The sequence below is a fragment of the Rhinoraja longicauda genome, chromosome 2 (genome assembly GCF_053455715.1).
Source record: "Rhinoraja longicauda isolate Sanriku21f chromosome 2, sRhiLon1.1, whole genome shotgun sequence".
Lineage (NCBI taxonomy): Eukaryota > Metazoa > Chordata > Chondrichthyes > Rajiformes > Arhynchobatidae > Rhinoraja > Rhinoraja longicauda.
Window position 1 is genome coordinate 3,505,335 of NC_135954.1, and position 21,530 is coordinate 3,526,864.

Sequence of the window (21,530 nt, forward strand, 5' to 3'; positions counted from 1 at the left end):
ACCCTCTGAGTAAAGAAGTTCCCCCTCATGTTACCCCTAAACTTTTGTCCCTTAATTCTGAAGCTATGTCCCCTTGTTGGAATCTTCCCCACTCTCAAAGGGAAAAGCCTACCCACGTCAACTCTGTCCGTCCCTCTCAAACATTTAAAAACCTCTATCAAGTCCCCCCTCAACCTTCTACGCTCCAAAGAATAAAGACCCAACCTGTTCAACCTCTCTCTGTAGCTTAAGTGCTGAAACCCAGGCAACATTCTAGTAAATCTCCTCTGTACCCTCTCCATTTTGTCGACATCCTTCCTATAATTTGGCGACCAGAACTGCACACCATACTCCAGATTCGGCCTCACCAATGCCCTATACAATTTTAACGTTACATCCCAACTTCTATACTCGATGCTCTGATTTATAAAGGCAAGCATACCAAACGCCTTCTTCACCACCCTATCCACATGAGATTCCACCTTCAGGGAACAATGCACAGTTATTCCCAGATCCCTCTGTTCCACTGCATTCCTCAATTCCCTACCATTTACCCTGTACGTCCTATTTTGATTTGTCCTACCAAAATGCAGCACCTCACACTTATCAGCATTAAACTCCATCTGCCATCTTTCAGCCCACCCTTCCAAAAGGCCCAAGTCTCTCTGTAGACTTTGAAACTCTACTTCATTATTAACTACACCAATTATCTTAGTATCTTCTGCATATTTACTAATCCAATTTGCCACACCATCATCCAGATCATTAATGTAAATGACAAACAACAGTGGACCCAACACAGATCCTTGGGGTACTCCACTAGACACTGGCCTCCAACCTGACATACAATTGTCAACCATTACCCTCTGGTATCTCCCATTCAGCCATTGTTTGGAGTCTAGTTTGGAGAGAAACTAAACTGAAACACTCGGGGCAATTTACCGAGGGCCAATTAACCTACAAACCCACAAGTCTTTGTGACGTGGGAGGAAACCGGAGCACCCGGAGAAAACCCACACGGTCACAGGCAGAACGTGCAAACTCCGCGCACAGTGACAGCACCAGAGGTCTTATTTAGTTTAGTTTTGGAGATACAGCGCGGGAACAGGCCCTTCGGCCCACCGGGTCCGCGCCGACCAGCGATCCCCGCACATTAACACTATCCTACACACACTAGGGACAATGTTTACATTTACCAAGCCAATTAACTTGCAAATCTGCACGTCTTTGGAGTGTGGGAGGAAATCGAAGATCTCGGAGAAAACCGGCGCAGGTCACAGGGAGAACGTACAAACTCCGTACAGACGGCACCCGTAGTCAGGATGGAACCCGGGTCTCCGGCGCTGCATTCGCTGTAAGGCAGCAACTCTACCGCTGCACCGCCCTGACTAATGAACCGGTGAACATCGATCAAGTTAAATCCTGTCCTCACCCTTCATGTAGAGGAAGCTGTGGAAGTAAGGCAGACTGACACAGCTGTACACTGAGTCTCTCCGGTACGACAGTTCCGTCTCCGCATCGAACCTGCTACCGCCTTCATCGTCACTCTCCTCAAACTGCGGAGAAAAGGGGAGAGATGGTTACCACACCGACGATCACAGGTAAAGACGGCAAACTAGGAGATGGCAGAGTTGTTGTTGACTGTGCCAGGTTTAGATTCATCCGTCTGAAGAAGGGCCTCCACCTGGCTGAAACGTCACCCATTCCTTCTCTCCAAGTCAAGTCAAGTCATGTTTATTTGCCACGTACATATACAAGATGTGCAGTGAAATGAAAGTGGCAACGCCTGCGGATTGTGCTAAACGACAAAACAGAATAGAGAAAAAAACATTTAACCCAAAAAATAAATGAATACAATAAATTAAATTAGTCCCTGGTGATATGAGAGTTAACAGTCCTGATGGCCTGTGGGAAGAAACTCCGTCTCATCCTCTCTGTTTTCACAGCGTGACAGCGGAGGCGTTTGCCTGACCGTAGCAGCTGGAACAGCCCATTGCTGGGGTGGTAGGGGTCCCCCATAATGTTGCTGGCTCTGGATCTGCACCTCCTGATGTATAGGTCCTGCAGGGGGGCGAGTGTAGTTCCCATGGTGCGTTCTGCCGAACACACTACTCTCTGCAGGGCCTTCCTGTCCTGGGCAGAGCTGTTCCCAAACCAGACTGTGATGTTGCCGGACAGGATGCTCTCTGCAGCCCCAGAGTAGAATCACTGAAGGATCCTCAGAGACACTCTGAATTTCCTCAGCTGTCTGAGGTGCTCCATAGATGCTGCCTGACCCGCTGAGTTACTACAGCTTTTTGGTGTCTATCTTAAGTTCATTATAAGAATAAAAATGAGGCCATTTAAAACAGAGGTGAGAAGAAACTTTTTTCACCCAGAGAGTTGTGAATTTGTGGAATTCTCTGCCACAGAGGGCAGTGGAGGCCAATTCACTGGATGAATTTAAAAGAGAGTTAGATAGAGCTCTAGGGGCTAGCGGAATCAAGGGGTATGGGGAGAAGGCAGGCACGGGTTACTGATTGTGGATGATCAGCCATGATCAATAGACATTAGACAATAGGTGCAGGAGGAGGCCATTCGGCCCTTCGAGCCAACACCGCCATTCAATGTGATCATGGCTGATCATTCTCAATCAGTACCCCGTTCCTGCCTTCTCCCCATACCCCCTGACTCCGCTATCCTTAAGAGCTCTATCCAGCTCTCTCTTGAATGCATTCAGAGAATTGGCCTCCACTGCCTTCTGAGGCAGAGAATTCCACAGATTCACAACTCTCTGACTGATTTTTTTTTCCTCATCACAATGGATGGCGGTGCTGGCTCGAAGGGCCAAATGGCCTCCTCCTGCACCTATTTTCTATGTTTGTATGTTAGTACAGAGTTAGAACAAGGAACTGCAGATTTGGTTAATTGGTTTAATGAATGAATGAATGAATGAATGAATGAATGAATGAATGAATGAATGAATGATGAATGATACTTAATTATCCTCCTTTGTTCTCCCCCCCTTCATGGTGCTTCCCCTTTGTTAGTTACTTGAGCTCAGTTCATTGTTGCATTCATTAAACTAACTAACTAAATCTGCAGTTCCTTGTTTGAGTCATAGAGTCATAGAGTCCTACAGCACAGAAAGAGGCCCTTCGGCCCATCGTGTCCGTGCCGCCCGGTAACGGGCGGCACGGACACGATGTGCCGAAGGGCCTCTTTCTACACTGCACTGTTCTATATTCTAAAGCAAAGCTTTTCACTGTACCTCCGTACAATTGACAATAATCTAAACTAAACTAAACTCTAACTAACTAAATCCGCAGTCCCCTTTCTTCTACTCTGTACTGCTCCATGTTTTATGTTTAGTTTCGTTTAAAGACACAGCGTGGAAACAGGCCCTTTCAGACCACCGGGTCCGAGCCGACCAGCGATTCCTGCACACTTGGTTCTTGGTCCTCCAAAATATTCCAAATGGAATTTAAACTGGAGGTGGCGGAGTGTGGACTTAAGCAAGAAGGGCTTAACTGAAGGGTTTAGAACTGAGATGAGGAAAAACTTTTTCAGTCAGAGAGTTGTGAATCTGTGGAATTCTCTGCCTCAGAAGGCAGTGGAGGCCAATTCTCTGAATGCATTCAAGAGAGAGCTGGATAGAGCTCTTAAGGATAGCGGAGTCAGGGGGTATGGGGAGAAGGCAGGAACGGGGTACTGATTGAGAATGATCAGCCATGATCACATTGAATGGCGATACTGGCTCGAAGGGCCGAATGGCCTCCTCCTGCACCTATTGTCTATTGGCTTCTTGGAGAAGAAGAGGTTGATTGGAGTAGGCCATTTAGAACAGAGATGAGGAGGAACTTTTTCAGTCAGAGAGTGGTGAAGGTGTGGAATTCTCTGCCTCAGAAGGCAGTGGAGGCCAGTTCGTTGGATGCTTTCAAGAGAGAGCTGGATAGAGCTCTTAAGGATAGCGGAGTGAGGGGGTATGGGGAGAAGGCAGGAACGGGGTACTGATTGAGAGTGATCAGCCATGATCGCATTGAATGGCGGTGCTGGCTCTAAGGGCTGAATGGCCTACTCCTGCACCTATTGTCTATTGTCTATAAGAGCTGCCTTAAATGTAGTTGCGTCTGGTTCAGTGACTATAGTAGGGTGAAGACTATTCCATGCTTTAATTGTGAGAGGGATGAATGAATTGCTATCCACATCTGTCATGATAGCTAGTATCTCAAATTGAATCGAATGCATATTGACACTATCCAACACCCACTAGGGACAATTTTTACAATTACCAAGCCAATTAACCTACATACCTGCACGTCTTTGGAGTGCGGGAGGAAACCGAAGATCTCTGAGAAAACCCACGCAGGTCACGGGGAGAACGTACAAACTCCGTACAGACAGTGCCCGTAGTCGGGATGGAACCCAGGTCTCCGGCGCTGCATTCGCTGTAAGGCAGCAACTCTACCACCCGTACAGCTCTATGTTTTATGTTGTGAAAGGTTTTTATTGCACATGACAATAATCAACCTAAACCGTGACGCAAACAAAGATAAAGGTGCCATTTAATCTAAACTGAAACTGTGGGTGTGTGTGCTACTCACTGAAGACTGCGGCCCCTCTGAGCTGAGGCGGTAAGCCCCCGAGCTGTTGTAGGTGCCCACGGAGTAGCGGTACTGGCAGTCGGGAGACCACTGGCTGCTGCGCGGATCGGAGAAGCCCACGCTGCTGCCCGACGTGGCGGGACCGTCCTCGTAGTCCCCATCCCCATAATCAGACTCCTCGTCTGGGGCAATCAGCTCCGGGCTCTCCTTCCCTTTCTCCACCTGTAAAACACACAGACACACAGTGCTGGAGTAACTCAATACTGGACAAGGGCGGTCCCATACGCGACAAACCGATTTTGCCCAAAATACGGGATGTCCTGGCTTATACGGGACAGTTGGCAACCCTACCTCACCCTGACAGTGGAGGAGGCCCAGGGCAGAAAGGTCAGTGTGGGAAATGGTTGGCGACCGGGAGATCCAGCAGGCCTCGGCGGACCGAGCGCAAGAGTTTGGTGAAACGGTGACCGAGTCTACACTCGGTGTCGCCGATGCAGAGAAGGCCACGCCAGGAACACCGGATGGATGCAGTGGCTGAGGTGGAGACGCCACATTGTTAATAAATTCAACCCCTCAATAATTTAAAGTCTAGGGTCTACAGTCTATGATTAGGTTAGAACTGCAGATGTTGGTTTAAACCCAAGATAGATTAAAAATGCTGGAGTAACTCAGCAGGACAGGCAGCATCTCTGGAGAGAAGGAATACGTGACGTTTCGGGTCAGGTCTGAAGGAAAGGTCTGGACCCGAAACGTCACCTATCCATGTTCTCCAGAGATGCTGCCTGTCCCGCTGAGTTACTCCAGCACTCTGTGTCTATCTTTGGTCCATGTTATAAGATCCATGTTCTAAGATCCGTGCTCTGAGGTCTATGCTCTGTCTATGTTCAATGATCAGAGGTTATGGGGAGAAGGCAGGAGGATGGGGTTAGGAGGGAGGGATAGATCAGCCATGATCAGCCATAAGTTCGGAAAAGGGGACGTACAACGAGATCTGGGTGTCCTAGTGCATCAGTCACTTAAAGGAAGCATGCAGGTACAGCAGGCAGTGAAGAAAGCCAATGGGATGTTGGCTTCATAACAAGAGGAGTTGAGTATAGGAGCAAAGAGGTCCTTCTGCAGTTGTACAGGGCCCTAGTGAGACCGCACCTGGAGTACTGTGTGCAGTTTTGGTCTCCAAATTTGAGGAAGGATATTCTTGCTGTTGAGTGCGTGCAGCGTAGGTTTACTAGGTTAATTCCCGGAATGGCGGGACTGTCGTATGTTGAAAGACTGGAGCGACTAGGCTTTTATACACTGGAATTTAGAAGGATGAGAGGGGATCTTATCGAAACATATAAGATTATTAAGGGGTTGGACACGTTAGACGCAGGAAACATGTTCCCAATGTTGGGGGAGTCCAGAACAAGGGGCCACAGTTTAAGAATAAGGGGTAGGCCATTTAGAACGGAGATGTGGAAAAACTTTTTCTGTCAGAGAGTTGTGAATCTGCAGTAGGCAGTGGAGGCCAATTCTCTGAATGCATTCAAGAGAGAGCTAGATAGAGCTCTTAAGGATAGCGGAGTCAGGGGGTATGGGGAGAAGGCAGGAACGGGGTACTGATTGAGAATGATCAGCCATGATCACATTGAATGGCGGTGCTGGCTCGAAGGGCCGAATGGCCTCCTCCTGCACCTATTGTTTATTGTGCACCTGGCCCGTGTGCCTACCTGTTCGGGGAGGCAGTAGGTGAGGTCATGGTGGGTGGGTTTGGTGTTGTGGGTGCTGTCTAGCGCGGGTCCCTGGGTGCTGGTGATGGAGGGGGCCAGGGCGTCGTTGATGTAGGGGTCTTCCTCGGACGAGTCATCGCTGGTGCGGATGCCGCTGGTGCGCTGGTCGGAGTGGCCGTGCTCGCTGGGGTTGGGCGAGTCCTTGAAGGCTTCGTCGTCATTGGCGAAGCCCTCGTCCTCGTCTTCCTCCTCCTCCGCTTCCACCTCCTCCGCCTCCTCCTCCTCCTCGGGGTAGGGCTGGCTGAAGTTGAAGGTGGGCTTCCTGACGTCCGCGGGGACCGGCGGGGGGCTCTCGATGTCGCGCACGCACGCGTCGATCTCCTGGAAGTTGAGGGCGAGCAGGAACTCCTGCGCGGCGCGACACGCCTCATCATCCAGCCGCCCCAGCTCCTCGTCACGGAGACGCTGCAGCCGCGTCAGAGAGTCCTCCGTCAGCGCCGACTCCTGCTGCAGCTTCTGCCGCTGCAGCTCCTCGATCTCCCGCTCCAGCCGCAGGATCTCCTCTACCTGCCTGATCTCCTGGCTCTCCAACTGCACCCTCCCCACCTCCAAGATGGCCGCCTCCTCCTGTAGCCTCCTCGCCACCTCCATCTGCAACGGCAAGAGCAGAAATACAGACCATGCTCACTAGAGGCTGGTTACATTAACTAACCAACTAAGCAAATAACCAACCAACTAACTAACTAACTAACTAACTAACTAACTTACTAACTAACTAACTAACTAACTAACTAACTAACTAACTAACTAACTAACTAACTAACTAACTAACTAACTAACTAACTAACTAACTAACTAACTAACTAACTAACTAACTAACTAACTAACTAACTAACTAACTAACTAACTAACTAACTAACTAACTAACCAACCAACTAACTAACTAACTAACTAACTAACTAACTAACTAACCAACTAACTAACTAACTAACTAACTGACCAACCAACCAACCAACTAACTATCCAACCAACTAACAGACCAACCAACTAACTAACCAACTAAATAACTAACCAACTAACTAACTATCCAACCAACTAACTGACTAACTCACCGACTAACGGATGAACTAACTAACTAACTAACTAACTAACTAATCAGCTAACTAACCAACCAACCAACTAACCAACTAACCTACCAACTAACTAACTAACCAACCAACCAACTAACCAACTAACTAACTAACTAACTAACTAACTAACTAACTAACTAACTAACTAACTAACTACCAAATATCCAACTAACTATCCAAATACCCCAAATAACACACCAAATAACACTCACTATCTATCTATCTATCTATCTATCTATCTATCTATCTATCTATCTATCTATCTATCTATCTATCTATCTATCTATCTATCTATCTATCTATCTATCTATCTATCTATCTATCTATCTATCTATCTATCTATCTATCTATCTATCTATCTATCTATCTGTCTGTCTGTCTGTCTGTCTGTCTGTCTGTCTGTCTGTCTGTCTGTCCGTCCGTCCGTCCGTCCGTCCGTCCGTCCGTCCGTCCGTCCGTCCGTCCGTCCGTCCGTCCGTCCGTCCGTCCGTCCGTCCGTCCGTCCGTCTGTCTGTCCGTCTGTTAACCTACCTATCTATCTAACTAACCAACCAACTGACCAACCAACCACCTAACAAACAAACAAACAAACAAACAAACAAACTAACTAACTAACTAACTAACTAACTAACTAACTAACTAACTAACTAACTAACTAACTAACTAACTAACTAACTAACTAACTAACTAACTAACGAACGAACTAATGAATTGACTAACTAATGAATTAACGAACTAACTAACCAAACAAACCAACTAACAACTGAATCTGCAGTTCCTTCTGTTTTTAGATACAGAACGTAAACAGGCTCTTCGGCCCACTGAGTCCGTGCCGACCAGAGATCTCTCCATACACCAGCGATCACTATCCTACAAACTAGGGACAATTTACAATTTACAGAAGCCAATTAACCTACAAACCTGTGCATCTTTGGAGTGTGGGAGGAAACTGGAGCACCCGGGGAAAACCCTGGGAGAACGGGCAAACTCCGTACAGACAGCACCCGTGGTCAGGATTGAACCTGGGACTCTGGCGCTGTGAGACTCCCATCTGTTGTCAGACAACTGAACCATCCTCTCACCAACTAGAGAGTGGTCCTGGACTATCTCATTGGGACCCTCGGACTATCTTTAATCGGACTTTACTGGACTTCACCTTGCATTAAACGTGATCCCCTTTATCCTGTATCTGTACACTGTGGTCGCAATGATTGTAATCTTATCTGGTCTTTCGCTCACTGGATAGCACGCAACAATGTACACGAGACATTAAACTAAACTGCACTAATAGACCACAAGGAGCAACGGCCCCAGCACCCGTCCCTGAGTACAAAGTAGATTTATTACCTGTTCTTTAAGGAATTCTGCTTCTCTTGCTTTCATTTCTCTGTAAAAGATGGGTTAAGAGTTTAGCACAGTTCCATTGTGGTGCTGGTGTGCAGAGTCTAGACTGAGGTGTGTAAGAAGGAACTGCAGATAGATGCTGGTTGAGACCGAGTCAGGAACTCCAGGCTGGACGAGGTCTGACAAGCCCCGACCCGGGGTCGATCGCCCGGCGTGGGGGAGCTGAGATTCCACCCCCACCCCCCTCCCGATGCAGGAGCTTGATCGCCGTGACGAGAAAGGCCTAACGCCGGCTACTGGGGTCAAGATCGTCCCATCAACGGAAGGTTCAGGGGCCCCGACCGCAGGAGGACAAGGAAGGGAGAGATTGAACTTTTTTCCGCCTTCCATCACAGTGAGGAATGTGGAGGAGTCACTGTGGTGGATGTTCATGTTCACATGTATCTTGTGTGTGTCCTGTGGCTTTTTATTGGTGTGACTGTACGGCAAATGAAGTCCCTCGTGTGTTGCAAAACACACTTGGCTAATAAAGTACGACGGTGATCGTGATTGTGAATGGTTTACACCGAAGATAGACGCAAAATGCTGGAGTAACTCAGCGGGTCAGGCAGCATCTCTCGAGAATTGGAATGGGTGACGTTTTGGGTCGAGACCCTTCTTTCGACTGAGAGTCAGGGGAGAGGGAAACTAGTGGTCCTGGGCCTCCTCCATTGTCAGAGTGAGGCCCAGCGCAAACTGGAGGAACAGCACCTCATATTTCGCTTGGGCAGCTTGCATCCCAGCGGTATGAACATTGACTTCTCACACTTCATGTAACATTGCCTTCCCTCACTCTCCACCCCTCCCCCATCCTAGCCCTCCGACGAGTTTGACTATCCCCCTGGTTGCCTCGCCAACAGTCTGTTTGTCTTTTCGCCTTTTTTGTTATTTTTAGTGTGTTTCAAAAAGTCTGTGTTAATGTTCTCTGGTTTGTTTTATGTGGGGGGTGGGGGGGGGGGGGGAAGGGGTCGGGCAAAACTGTTTTCAATCTCTTACCTTGCCGGAGATGCGATTGTTTTGCGGATCGTATCTCCGGTCGCTCTGCGGCCTAACATCGTGGAGCTGGCGGCCTTGCTCGAGACTGACTCCGAGCCTCACCGCGGGTTCGTGGACTTACCATCGGAGCCTGCGATCCCTTGCCTGGGATCGACGCTCCAACCACGGCCTGCGGACGTCAACATCGAGGGGCTCACAGTCTCGGGTGGAGACCGACATCGGGAAGCTCCAAAGTCGCAGGAGGTTCGACCAGCCCCGACCCGGGGTAGATCGCCCGGCGTGGGGAGCTGAGATCCCCCCCCGATGCAGGAGCTTGATCGCCCCGACGCGGAGGGAGGGCACGACCGCCAACTACGGGAGCCAAGATCGTCCCGTCAACGGAAGGCTCGAGGCCCCCGACCGCGGGAGAACAAAGAAGGGAAGAGACTGAACGTTTTTTTTCTCCTTCCATCACAGTGAGGAATGTGGAGGAGTCACTGTGGTGGATGTTAAGACGAAGAAGTCTGAAACATAGAAAATAGGTGCAGGAGTAGGCCATTCGGCCCTTCGAGCCTGCACCGCCATTCAATATGATCATGGCTGATCATCCAGCTCAGTATCCTGTACCTGCCTTCTCTCCATACCCCCTGATCCCTTTAGCCACAAGGGCCACATCTAACTCCCTCTTAAATATAGCCAATGAACTGGCCTCAACTACCCTCTGTGGCAGAGAATTCCACAGATTCACCACTCTCTGTGTGAAAAAAAACTTTCTCATCTCGGTCCTAAAAGACTTCCCCCTTATCCTTAAACTGTGACCCCTTGTTCTGGACTTCCCCAACATCGGGAACAATCTTCCTGCATCTAGCCTGTCCAACCCCTTAAGAAGGGTCTCGACCCGAAACGTCACCCGTTCCTTCTCTCCCGAGATGCCGCCTGACCCGCTGAGTTTCTCCGGCATTTTGTGTCTACCTTTAATGGGCCGAATGGCTTGATTCTGCTCCTATCAAATGACGGACTTGTGAATTCTATTACGAAGGAGGTGCGTTTAAACGAGTGTTTGCCGTGACGCTGGCGGTAGCGAGGGGGGCGTTTAAACGAGGGTTTGCCGTGACGCTGGTGGTAGCGAGGGGGGGCGTTTAAACGAGGGTTTGCCGTGACGCTGGCGGTAGCGAGGGGGGGCGTTTAAACGAGGGTTGCCGTGACGCTGGTGGGAGCGAGGGGGGGCGTTTAAACGAGGGTTTGCCGTGACGCTGGCGGTAGCGAGGGCGGGGCGTTTAAACGAGGGTTGCCGTGACGCTGGCGGTAGCGAGGACGGGGCGTTTAAACGAGGGCGGTCACGATGAAGCCTCGCCGCTCACCTGTGTTCCTGTTCTTGCCTCCGCTGCTCCTCCTCTCTCCTCCTCTTGTTGTCGAGGAGTTGCCTGTGCAGTCTGCGGGCTAGCAGGCCCCGACACTGAGCCTGCAGCCTGACGGTGGCCTCCCGCAACAGCACGAACCTCCTCCGCCAGAACAAAGCCCGGTAGTTCTTCTGAATCACCACCGCCATGGAGCGCGTCCTCTTGTACCGCTTCCTATTCGCGGGAGAAAATCAATTCCTCAAAGAGGTATACCACAGCACCGCCATTCAATGTGATCGTGGCTGATCATTCTCAATCAGTACCCCGTTCCTGCCTTCTCCCCATACCCCCTGACTCCGCTATCTTTAAGAGCTCTATCTAGCTCTCTCTTGAATGCATTCAGAGAATCAGCCTCCACTGCCTTCTGAGGCAGAGAATTCCACAGATTCACAACTCTCTGACTGAAAAAGTTTTTCTTCATCTCCGTTCTACCCCTTATTCTACCCCTCCAGCATTTTGTCTGCTGAGTTACTCCAGCATTTTGTGAATAAATCCATTATTCTTAAACTGTGGCCCCTGGTTCTGGACTCCCCCAACATTGGGAACATGTTTCCTGCCTCTAATGTGTCCAATCCCGTAATAATCTTATACGTTTCAATAAGATCCCCTCTCATCCTTCTAATTTCCAGTGTGTACAAGCCCAGTCGCTCCAGTCTTTCAACATACGACAGTCCCGACATCCCGGAAATTAACCTGGTGAACCTACGCTGCACGCCCTCAATGGCAAGTGTCCTTCCTCAAATTTGGAGACCAAAACTGCACACAGTACTCCAGGTGCGGTCTCACTAGGGCCCTGTACAACTGCAGAAGGACCTCTTTGTTCCTATACTCAGTAGCCAGTATCAGTATTGATACTGATGCTATACTGTATCAGTACCCTGTTCCTGCCTTCTCCCCATACCCCTTGATTCCGTAAGCCCTAAGAGCTGTGTATTCATTCTCTGGGAGTTTTACCTTGCCAGGTAGCCCAGTACATGGGCTTGTATGACCATGGCACATTTGTAGACCGCCGCCCCGTGATGTTTCTCCAGCTTCTGTTCCAGAGACTCGCGGATGAAAACCTGCGTGGAACATATACAAAATATGTTTCCTCCCACACTCCAAAGACGTACAGGTTTGTAGGTTAATTGGCTTGGTGTAAATGTAAATTGTCCTTGATGTGTGTAGTGTTAGTGTGTGGGGGTCGCTGGTCGGCACGGACTCGGTGGGCCAAAGGGCCTGTTTCCGCGCTGTATCTCTAAACTAAAAACTAAACCGGTCGGTGCGAGTCGCCAACACTCCTACCTTGGTTTTACCGAGCTGCCACTCTGTCTTGGTGGTGTCGTAGGAACAGAGAAGAGCTTCACACTTCCCCTTGAAACCGTCAGCGACTGGGAGATTCCTCATCAGGACTTTGTACCTGAGGTGAAAATAAAAACATCAGTGCAGTTCAGTTTATTGTCGTGTTTATTTAGGCGGTCACGGTGGTGCAGCGGTAGAGTTGCTGCCTTACAGCGAATGCAGCGCCGGAGACCCGGGTTCCATCCCGACTACGGGCACCGTCTGTACGGAGTTTGTACGTTCTCCCCGTGACCTGCGTGGGTTTTCTCCGAGATCTTCGGTTTCCTCCCACACTCCAAAGACGTGCAGGTTTGTAGGTTAATTGGCTTGGTAAATGTAAAAATTGTCCCTAGTGTGTGTAGGATAGTGTTAATATGTGGGGATCGCTGGTCGGCGTGGACCCGGTAGGCCGAAGGGGCCTTTTTCCGCGCTGTATCTCTAAACTAAACTGTACCTCTGAACTGAGGTACAGTGAAAAGCTTTTGTTGCTTGCTAACCAGTCAGCAGAAAGACCAAACATGATTACAATCGATCTATTTACAGTGCACCAATGCATGGTAACATTTAATGCAACGTAACGCCATCAAAGAATGAATGAATGAATGAATGAATGAATGAATGAATAAGTTTATTGGCCAAGTATGTGCAGATACAAGGAATGTGCCTTGGTGCTCCGCTCACAAATGACAACACAAACACACAGTTAACAATTAAGAATAAAGCATAAACACATCAAAACAATAAGGATAAACCATTACGGTCTAAACATGTGGGTGAAAATAAACCAGAGCAAAAAAGAGACTCCAGACTTTGGTTATTGAGTAGAACTACCACTCGTGGGAAAAAAGCTGTTTTTATGTCTGGCTGTGGCTGCTTTGACAGTCCGGAGTCGCCTTCCAGAGGGAAGTGCTTCGAAGAGTTTGATCAAGGTCCGATCAAGGATAGTCAGAGGGACATTAATGAGGTAGATATTAGTTCAGCGCTGCTCTCTGGAGAGAAGGATTGGGGTGACGTTTCGGGTCGGGACCCTTCTCCAGACTGAGAGTCAGGGCAGAGGGAAATGAGAGGCATGGACGGGTGAGGTGTGAAAACGAGAGATCAAAGGGGACGCAGGTCAAGGATCCTAAAGGACCTTCATCCTTCTGAACTCCAGCGAGTGCAGGCCCAGTGTCGTCAAACGCTCGTCATATGTTAACCCACTCATTGCTGGGATCATTCTTGTAAAACAATGTCCAAGGAAATTGTTGGGCCACAAATAATACCTGGTGTAGAAGTCTTGGAAGTGTCTCCTGACCGGAAAGCCAGCTCTGCGTATCTTCACCGTCTCCAGCATCCCCGAATATCTCAGCTGGTTCAGAACCACTGCCTGCTCAAACTGATCCGGCATCTGAAAGTAGAGAGTGTGAATCGGTCAGCTCCTCGACAGCTGGCAGCACGGTCAGAATAGGAAGCATGATCGTCTTTATGTTACCCGGTGAACAACCCATCATCAAAGGACTTATAATTCACCACGCCCACCCCATTTAAATTCAACGTTATTAAAAGTCATCAGGGAACTGCAGATGCTGCTTTACAAAACATAGAAACGTAGACTATAAGTGCAGGAGGAGGCCACTCGGCCCTTCGAGCCAGCACCTCCATTCATTGTGATCACGGCTGATCGTCCACAATCAGTAACCCGTGCCTGCCTTCTCCCCATATCCCTTGATTCCACTAGCCCCTAGAGCTCTATCTAACTCTCTCTTAAATCCATTAAAGAAGGCACAGAGTGGGTAGTTTAGTTTAGTTTAGTTTACGTCAGCTCAGTTCAGTTTAGAGATACAGGGTGGAAACAGGCCCTTCGGCCCACCAAGTCCGTGCCGACCAGCGATCACCCCGTGCACTAGCACTATCCTACACACTAGGGACAATTTACAATTTACACAGGGCCAATTAACCTGTGGGTCTTTGGAGTGTGGGAGGAAACCGGAGCACCCGGTGAAACCGGAGCACACGGTGAAACCGGAGCACACAGGGAGAACGTGCAAACTCCGTGCAGGCAGCACCCGTAGTCAGGATCAAACCGGGGTCTCTGGCGCTGTGAGGCAGCAACTCTACCACTGCCCCACCAAGCTGGACTAACTCAGCGGGTCAGGCAGCATCTCTGGAGAACATGGATAGGTGACGTTTCACAGAGTGCTGGAGTAACTCAGCGGGACAGGCAGCATCTCTGGAGAACATGGATAGGTGACGTTTCACAGAGTGCTGGAGTGCAGGCATGTAGGTTAATTGGCTTGGTAAATGTAAAAATTGTCCCTAGTGTGTGTAGGATAGTCTAGTTTGGTTTTAGTTTAGTTTAGAGACACAGCGCAGAAACAGGCCCTTCGACCTGTTGCGCACCGACCAGCGATCCCCGCACTCTAACACTATCCTACACCCACTAGGGACAATTTTTTTTACATTTGCCAAGCCAATTAACCTGCAAACCTGCACGTCTTTGGAGTGCGGGAGGAAACCGAAGATCTCGGAGAAAACCCACGCAGGTCACGGGGAGAACGTACAAACCCCGTACAGACGGCGCCCGTAGTCGGCATGGAACCTGGGTCTCCCGCGCTGCATTCGCTGTAAGGCGGCAACTCTACCGCTGCGCTGCCCAAAGTATGAATGTTCGGGGATCGCTGGTCGGCGCGGACTCGACGGGCTGAAGGGCCTGTTTCCGCGCTGTAACTCTAAACTAATCTAAACTAAACCAAAAAAATAAAACGAAAACAGGAATAAAAGACTTTTGGAGCACACATTTTAAAGAAGGCCTATTCTCTGTAAACAGATTGTTGAGCCTGGTGACAAAGAGTGGCGGCAAGAATCAATGTATGCAGGGTCTGTTTCCAAATCAAACACAATAAATCGTGAAGTTAAATGTATTTTGGTGGCACAGGGTCTTTTGTAGCCACAAAGAGCCTTTGTTAGCCGAGCAGTCGAGGACAGATGGTTGCAAGTTGTTGCTGGAAGGATCGAACTCAAAAGGAGCTGTGTTTAATGTACGACGAGGTTCAAACATTGTCAAACAGCGCCAGAGGCAGGAACGTTCCCACCCCCAGAATGCATGAAAGGCTCTTTTACACCAGCCTCTGAAACAATAACCCTCTCTGCAATACGCACACAGACTAAATGTGTAGGAAGGAACTGCAGATGCTGGTTTCAACCGAAGATAGACACAAACATGCTGGAGTAACTCAGCGGGACAGGCAGCATCTCTGGAGAGAAGGAATGGGTGACGTTTCGGGTCGAGACCCTTCTTCAGACTGACATCAGTCTGAAGAAGGGTCTCGACCCAAAACGTCACCCATTCCTTCTCTCAACCGAAACGTCACCCATTCCTTCTCTCCAGAGATGCTGCCTGACCCGCTGAGTTACTCCAGCACTCAGTGAAACGTCACCTATCCATGTTCTCCACAGATGCTGCCTGACCTGCTGAGTTACTCCAGCACTCTGTGAAACGTCACCTATCCATGTTCTCCACAGATGCTGCCTGACCCGCTGAGTTACTCCAGTTACTCAGTGAAACGTCCCCTATCCATGTTCTCCACAGATGCTGCCTGACCCGCTGAGTTACTCCAGCACTCTGTGAAACGTCACCTATCCATGTTCTCCAGAGATGCTGCCTGACCCGCTGAGTTACTCCAGCACTTTTAGGCATATCTGTGAATTTGGGTTATAACGTAGATGTGTGACTAATTTCTGAATCAAAGATTGCCTACTTAAAAGCTTTCTTGATTTCAGTATCCCTTACACAAATTACTCAACTTGCTTTTCACTAAATGAATAGACAGATTGCAATCGTGTTGTTAATCACAGCTTTTCATTTAATCTGCAAGAACCACAATGTTTGACTATTAATTTTGTGCCGAAAAATTAAGTGACTCACACTGCAAGAAGGGCCTCAGAGTGCATCGAAAACTAGACAGTTTATCAACATTGCAGTAAAGAGGTGTAAAACATCATGAGAGGAATAGATCGGGTAGATGCACAGAGTCTCTTGCCCAGAGTAGGGGAATCGAGGATCAGAGGACATAGGGTCAAGGTGAGGGGGGGGGGGGAAAGATTTCATAGGAACCTGAGAGGTGACTTTTTCCACACAGAGGGTGGTGGGTGTATGGAACAATAGACAATAGACAATAGAGCACTGAACAAGCTGCCAGAAGAGGTCAATAGACAATAGACAATAGGTGCAGGAGGAGGCCATTCGGCCCTTCGAGCCAGCACTGCCATTCAATGTGATCATGGCTGATCATTCTCAATCAGTACCCCGTTCCTGCCTTCTCCCCATACCCCCTGACTCCGCTATCCTTAAGAGCTCTATCCAGCTCTCTCTTGAATGCATTCAGAGAATTGGCCCCCACTGCCTTCTGAGGCAGAGAATTCCACAGATTCACAACTCTGGTCGTTGAGGCAGGGACTATCGCAACGTTTAAGAAACAGTTAGACAGGTACATGGATAGGACAGGGTTGGAGGGATGTGGAGCAAACACGGGCAGGTGGGACTGGGGTAGATGGGGCATGTTGGCAGGTGAGGGAAAGTCGGGCCGAAGGGCCTGTTTCCACGCTGCATCACTCTGTGACCCTTAAGAGGGATGGTTCTCATTTCTTTAATATATAAACTTGCCTTCGAATGTGTGCCAACCTAGAAACGTAGGTGCAGGAGGAGGCCATTCAGCCCTAGAGCCAACACCGCCATTCAATATGATCACAATCAATACCCCGTTCATGCTTTTTCCCCCATATCCCTTGATCCCTTTAGCCCTAAGAGCTAAATCTAACTCTCTCTTGAAAACATCCAGTGAATTGGCCTCCACTGCCTTCTGTGGCAGTGAATTCCACAGATTCACAACTCTCTGGGTGAAAAGGTTTTTCCTCATTTGAAGAATTTGAACATAGAGCGATACAGCGTGGAAACAGGCCCTTTTTCGGCCCACCGGGTCCGCGCCGCCCAGCGATCCCCGCACATTAACACTATCCTACACCCACGAGGGACAATTTTTTTAACATTTAACCTACAAACCCGTACGTCTTTGGAGTGTGGGAGGAAACCGGAGCACCCGGAGAAAACCCACGCAGGTCACGGGGAGAACGTACAAACTCCGTACAGACAGCGCCCGTAGTCTGGATGGAACCCGGGTCTCCGGCGCTGCATTCGCTGTAAGGCGGCAACTCTACCGCCGCGCCACCGTGCCGCCCAAGCTCTTCTATGGCTTGGAGCCCAGGAGGATGAAGGGTGATCTTAGAGAGGTGTACAAGATCATTTCTCTCTCTCAGAGGGTGGTGGGTGTATGGAACGAGCTGCCAGAGGAGGCAGCTGAGGCTGGGACTATCACAACATCTTAAAGACATTTGGACGGGTACATGGATAGGAAAGGCTTAGAGGGATAATGGCCAACTGTGTTAGGTGGGACTGGTGTAGATGGGGCATATTGGCCAGCATGGGCCGATGGGCCTGTTTCTGTGCAGTATCATGGGCCTGTTTCTGTGCAGAGTTGTTGCCTTCAGCGCCAGAGACCCGGCTTCCATCCTGACCGCGGGCGCTGTCCGTACGGAGTTTGTGCATTGTCCCCGTGACCTGCGTGGGTTTTCTCCGGGTGCTCCGGTTTCCTCCCACACTCCAAAGACGCACAGGTCTGTAGGTTAGTGGGCTTTTGTAAATTGTAAATTGTAAATTGTCCCTGGTGTGTGTAGGATAGTGCTAGTGTTCGCTGGTCGTCGTGGACTCAGTGGGCCGATGGGCCTGTTTCCACGCTGTATCTCAAAGTCTAAAGTAACATGTGTCCATCCAAAAGCCTCTCTGACACCACTATCGTTTCTGCCTCCACCACCACCACCGTTGGCAGCGCGTTCCAGGCCCCCACCACTCTCTGTGTAAACAAAAACCTGCCCTTCACACCTCCTCTAAACCTTGCTCTCTAATCCAGGTTAGTGGGGTTACAAGGCAGCGTTTGGACTGGTAATTAAGTGGTTAATTATAACAGCTGGGAAGAAACTCCAGAGACGTACAGGTATGTAGGTTAATTGACTGGGTAAAATGTAAAAATTGTCCCTGGTGTGTGTATGATCGTGTTAATGTGCGGGGATCGCTGGGCGGTGTGGGCTCGGTGGGGCGAAGGGCCTGTTTCCACGCTGTATCTCTAAATCTAAATCTAAATCTAAACTGTCCCCTGAATCTGGAGGTGTGCTTTTTCAGCGGTTTAAGCTGTTAAGAAATTTGAAAAGAAAACATGCAAAACTTAGCCTTTGGATTGTAGACTTTAGAGATATCCCCGGCCACTCCCTCTTCTCCCCTCTCCCATCGGGCAAGAGGTACAGAAGTGTGTAAACGCACACCTCCAGATTCAGGGACAGTTTCTTCCCAGCTGTTATCAGGCAACTGAACCATCCTACCACAACCAGAGAGCAGTGCTGAACTACTATCTACCTCATTGGTGACCCTCGGACTATCCTTGATCGGACTTTGCTGGCTTTACCTTGCACTGAACGTTATTCCCTTATCATGTATCTGTGCATTGTAAATGTGCTGCCAGTTAATTGTAGTTTACTGGACTTCATCAAAGGGCGGTCATGGTGGCGCAGCGGTAGAGTTGCTGCCTTACAGCGAATGCAGCGCCGGAGACCCAGGTTTGATCCTGACTACGGGCACCGTCTGTACGGAGTTTGTACGTTCTCCCCCTGACATGCGTGGGTTTTCTCCGAGATCTTCGGTTTCCTCCCACACTCCAAAGACGTATAGATACGTAGGTTAATTGACTGGGTAAATGTAAAAATTGTCCCTAGTGCGTGTAGGATAGTGTTAGTGTGCGGGGATCGCTGGGCGGCACGGGCCCGGTGGGCCGAAGGGCCTGTTTCCGCGCTGTATCTCTAAACCTAAATCTAAAGGTCAGGCAGCATCTCTGAAGAGAAGGACCGGGTGAAGTTTCGGGTCGAGACCCTCCCTGTATCTGTACACTGTGGACGGCTCGATTGTAATCATGTACAGTCTTTCCGTTGACTTGTTAGCACGCAACAAGGAGCTTTTCCCTGTACCACGACACACGTGACAATAAACTAAAGTGAACTGAAACACTTTGTGTCAATAGACAATAGACAATAGGTGCGGGAGGAGGCCATTCGGCGCTTCGGGCCAGCACCGCCATTCAATGTGATCATGGCTGATCATTCTCAATCAGTACCCCCGTTCCTGCCTTCTCCCCATACCCCCTGACTCCGCTATCCTTAAGAGCTCTATCTAGCTCTCTCTTGAATGCATTCAGAGAATTGGCCTCCACTGCCTTCTGAGGCCACGATTGTTGCCCGCGACCCCCTCCCCCAACCCCTCCCCCCCCCCCCCACTGAACAAAGCCAAGGCTTTGTGAATCATTACCGTTAACTCTTTGCCAGAGGTGACACTCACATACCTTACTTCTCCCAGTGTCTGTTTCAGCGAAGAAGCTCTCTGATGCTCCAGGCCATTGGGAGCTGGTTTCTCACTTGCAACCGAGCTCCACCCTGTCTGTCTCTCTGTGTCACTTCACGATCGAAGGAACACCGATCAAACTCAGTAGAGACTGCCGCTGGCTCCCTGAGCTGGGGGGGACGAGAGGCTTCCCCCTCCCGATATTCCCACCTTATACCACGCCAAATGCAGGAGAATCTCCGCAAACGATTATCCGGACAAAATTCGCCCGCGACGAGGCTTTCAAACAGCGAGAACCGCGAGCAAAAAGGCTTTGGAGCAAACTCCTCACGAACACAGGATCAATGGACACCTCTGCCCAAACTCATTTCACTTTCTAATGAACTATTCGCTCGGACTTGCACGGCCAACCCGTTCCCATGGCAACCAGAGAAAAGGCCCGAGTTAATTGAAGCGCTCATTAGCATTTCTGCTGCCAAGGAAATAATGTCAACGGAGTTTCGGGAGACCCGAAAGAAAGAATTCTCCCCTTCAGCTCGGTCCACCAGGCTGACCATTTCATCCCAAAGTCTTGGAAAATGGGAAACTCTTTGCTTTAGGGTCTTTCGACTTTGGAGATACGGCGAGGGAAAACAGGCCCTTCGGCCCACCGGGGTCCGCACCGACCAGCGATCTCTCACACACTAAGACTATCCTACACATACTAGGGACAATTTACAATTTTACCCAAACCCAATTAACCTACAAACCTGTAAGCCTTTGGAGTGTGGGAGGAAACTGAAGATCTCGGAGAAAACCCACGCAGGTCACGGGGAGAACGTACAAACTCCGTACAGACGGTGCCCGTAGTCGGGATCGAGCCCGGGTCTCTGACGCTGTAAGGCAGCAACTCTACCGCTGCGCCACCGTGCCAACCAGAATTTTCCTTTTTGGTCAATACCTGGCCTCTTTCGCCGAATGTCTTACAATGGGGTATTCTTTGCGAAAAGGATAAACATAGAGTGCTGGAGTAACTCAGCGGGTCAGGCAGCATGGCTCGTACGGTTCTTGAAGGTCTTTGAAAGCCCTGGAATTTGAAACTCTGTTAGTCAAGGCCTTGAAAGTCCTTGGATTTATCATAGGTCCTTGAACGTGTTGCTGGAGTAACTCAGTGGGTCAGGCAGCATCTGTGGTGAACATGGAAAGGTGACACGTTCAAGGACCTATGATAAATCCAAGGACTTTCAAGGGCCTTGCGAAACAGAGTTTCAAATTCCAGGGCTTTCAAAGACCTTCAAGAACCGTACGAGCCATGTGCATTTAGTTTAATTTAGTTTGGAGATAAGGTGCGGAAACAGGCCCTTCAGCCCACCTGGTCACGCAGGTCACGGGGAGAACGTGCAAACTCCACACAGACAGCGCCCGTGATCAGGATGGAACCCGTGTCTCTGGCGCTGTGAGGCAGCGACTCTACCGCTGCGCCACCGTGTCGCCCTGTGTGTGGGAGAGGGCTAGTGGGCGGGGCGAATCGGTGGGCGGCGCGGAATCGATGGACCGAAGGGCCTGTTTCCGCAACCGTATCTCTAAACTGAACGATCTATGTACTAAAACTCTCGTTTGTTATCTTGTTTGTGACTGAACTTCAGGCAAAACGGTAC

The 21,530-nt window shown here is 49.6% G+C and overlaps 1 protein-coding gene across 1 annotated transcript in view; it reads right to left on the bottom strand.

Annotated features, from left to right (window-relative positions):
- Nucleotides 1–21,530, bottom strand: part of myo10 (myosin X) — a 200,360-nt gene that overhangs the window by 42,165 nt on the left and 136,665 nt on the right. Inside the window, exons 20-27 of the mRNA XM_078426665.1 lie at nt 13,739–13,863; nt 12,441–12,555; nt 12,111–12,217; nt 11,118–11,330; nt 8,746–8,785; nt 6,269–6,919; nt 4,563–4,784; nt 1,412–1,535 (exon numbers count right to left, since the gene is read on the bottom strand). Coding sequence (XP_078282791.1) covers nt 1,412–1,535; nt 4,563–4,784; nt 6,269–6,919; nt 8,746–8,785; nt 11,118–11,330; nt 12,111–12,217; nt 12,441–12,555; nt 13,739–13,863 — 1,597 coding nt within the window. The remainder of the gene's footprint in view (nt 1–1,411; nt 1,536–4,562; nt 4,785–6,268; nt 6,920–8,745; nt 8,786–11,117; nt 11,331–12,110; nt 12,218–12,440; nt 12,556–13,738; nt 13,864–21,530) is intronic.